The sequence below is a fragment of the Austrofundulus limnaeus genome, unplaced genomic scaffold (genome assembly GCF_001266775.1).
Source record: "Austrofundulus limnaeus strain Quisiro unplaced genomic scaffold, Austrofundulus_limnaeus-1.0 Scaffold190, whole genome shotgun sequence".
NCBI classification, from domain to species: domain Eukaryota; kingdom Metazoa; phylum Chordata; class Actinopteri; order Cyprinodontiformes; family Rivulidae; genus Austrofundulus; species Austrofundulus limnaeus.
This window is the reverse complement of record NW_013952592.1, coordinates 264,627-266,727: the sequence shown is the minus strand read 5'-3', so window position 1 is coordinate 266,727 and position 2,101 is coordinate 264,627. Positions and strand designations below refer to the sequence as shown.

Sequence of the window (2,101 nt, the reverse complement as noted above, 5' to 3'; positions counted from 1 at the left end):
AGGTAAAATAATAATAATAAAGTTACTTGGAAAAACTGCAATGCAACTTGTTGCAGATAGATTTTGAAAAACTGTTTTTTAAAAAAATGTTTTTTTCCTTAAAGTAAAATAAGCAAACATTAAAGAGTTAAAAGATTTTTTATTGTACTGTAACAGAATGTTACAGTACAATAAAACAAAGGCTGGTGAAATTGTTTTGGTCAGCATCGTGTTTGAGTGACTCCAAGACGAGTAGCTGCACTTGTTGCAGCTAATTTTCATTTCAAAATAAATGAAATGAAAATTAAATGAAACGTAACTTTCCTTTATTTTTGTATTGAAAAGCAGTTTTGATTTAGCATATTTTTCCATATCAAGAGATTTTTTTTGGTCACATACATGACACATAAAGCTTCCTACCTTTGGGTGTTTTGCAGATGTATGATCTGTCGTGCCATCTGCGACCCGAATTCCAAGTTCCATCTAAGCTACTAACGGCTCCATAATCAGAATCTGGCTCTTCTGGAGCCCAGTTAGTGAAGTCCAGGACTGTTTTATCTAACCACAACCATGTTCCTAATAAAAGAAATTACCATAAAAAATATATTTATTTTTAACATCAAGATTGTTTAATGTGGCTTTAATGAATACTTTACATTAATAAAGATTGTTTTCAGACCTTTGTGTGTTTTAAAGAGGCCGATCCAGAAAGAGGAGTGGCTGTCTTGAAATACTTCTATGTTGCTTTTGATAAATCTTTGCTCATCAGGATCTTCAATACTTGCAAGGACTCCACCTTCACAACAACAAAATAAAACAATCTGCTTGAAACAATTAAATAATACCTTGTGGAAACATTCACATTACAYGGCCATCCAGCCAGTGTAAACTGGAACTAAAAATGCATCTTACCATGCCGTACGCAGCTGGTAGCTGCATCTGCCCATTCAATTTCATCTGTGACAAACAAATAACAGTAGCCCCGAAAAGGCAGCCAGCTGTGGCTGTCCTGGTACTCTACATCRGTATCTTCAGGGCAGCGTCCAGGAAATGAGGTGGAGTCTGTCGGAGGAACCTCTGTGAAACGCACAAACATTTCATCACAAAATATTTCTCCTCTGATATTCAGTTCTGTCGCTGGCAATATTGAGCAAACAGAAGTGGGTTTTATTGTGCAGTAGTTATGCTCCACTGTAAATAAATTTTCTAATCCATGCATTTCACTTTCACATTTTACGCTTTGGACGCTCTAATTATGGTTGCAAAAGCATCAACAATATATCTGATGTTAACAGAACAAATGAAACTCATTCTGTTTTTCAGTCGTACCTGTCGACTGTATACAAACGCTGCTCAAAGTCTCGTTGCAGTAAGCGGTCTTCCATTTTCCGTCCCCATCTATGTACACACATGGTTTGTTCCTGCTTGGCTCATTTTCAGCCCAGTTGGCGGAGTTCATGTGCCAGCCATCAACATACCGGAAATAACCTCCAGTCTGAAAGCAACAACAGATGTTATTTAAGTGAATAAGTAATATTTAAATTATGCAATTTAAATGTTTCAACTTTGATTCGATARTTAATTCATTCTGTTATTAATCATTCATTCCTTAGAACAAGTTGATTATRTTCACTTTAACAGCTTTATAAGATTCAGTGTGTTGCAGTTAAATAATTCTTCAGCTATGGAGGAGTTTCAGATGGCTGCCATTCTTCACCTTATTTTTGTTCAGTCCGATCCACAGAGGACCTTTGAGATTAGCCAGGAGCTCAACATATGAGCTGGTCCACTCATTTCGTAAGCTGGCCAGTTTGGCTTTTTCAGATTCACATTTTTTCTTGGCATCCTCCCARGACAGCTTCTCAGTCAAAGCCTTGATGCTGTCATTTCCCACGCTTCGATAGATGTTGGGATCTATTGGGCCTGGTTGATCTGGGTACATTGAACCTGTTGAGGCCAAAACATTCGTCAAATGAAGAAAATGTGTTGTTTAAAGCTTTGTTTGTGGCTCCTCAAATTTAAGGCTAATTTTGCAGATTGTTTTATTTATTTTACTTATCTTTTATCTAAATGGTACTGAACTTATAGAGCACTTTTCAAGTCCCTCCGGACCCCAAAGCGC

At 36.9% G+C, this 2,101-nt stretch overlaps 1 protein-coding gene across 1 annotated transcript in view; it reads right to left on the bottom strand.

Moving 5' to 3' along the window:
* The window catches only part of LOC106524508 (macrophage mannose receptor 1), a 15,526-nt gene that overhangs the window by 1,454 nt on the left and 11,971 nt on the right, over positions 1 to 2,101 (bottom strand). The window contains exons 25-29 of the mRNA XM_014018333.1: positions 1,697 to 1,926; positions 1,309 to 1,474; positions 892 to 1,056; positions 659 to 775; positions 400 to 555 (exon numbers count right to left, since the gene is read on the bottom strand). Coding sequence (XP_013873787.1) covers positions 400 to 555; positions 659 to 775; positions 892 to 1,056; positions 1,309 to 1,474; positions 1,697 to 1,926 — 834 coding nt within the window. The remainder of the gene's footprint in view (positions 1 to 399; positions 556 to 658; positions 776 to 891; positions 1,057 to 1,308; positions 1,475 to 1,696; positions 1,927 to 2,101) is intronic.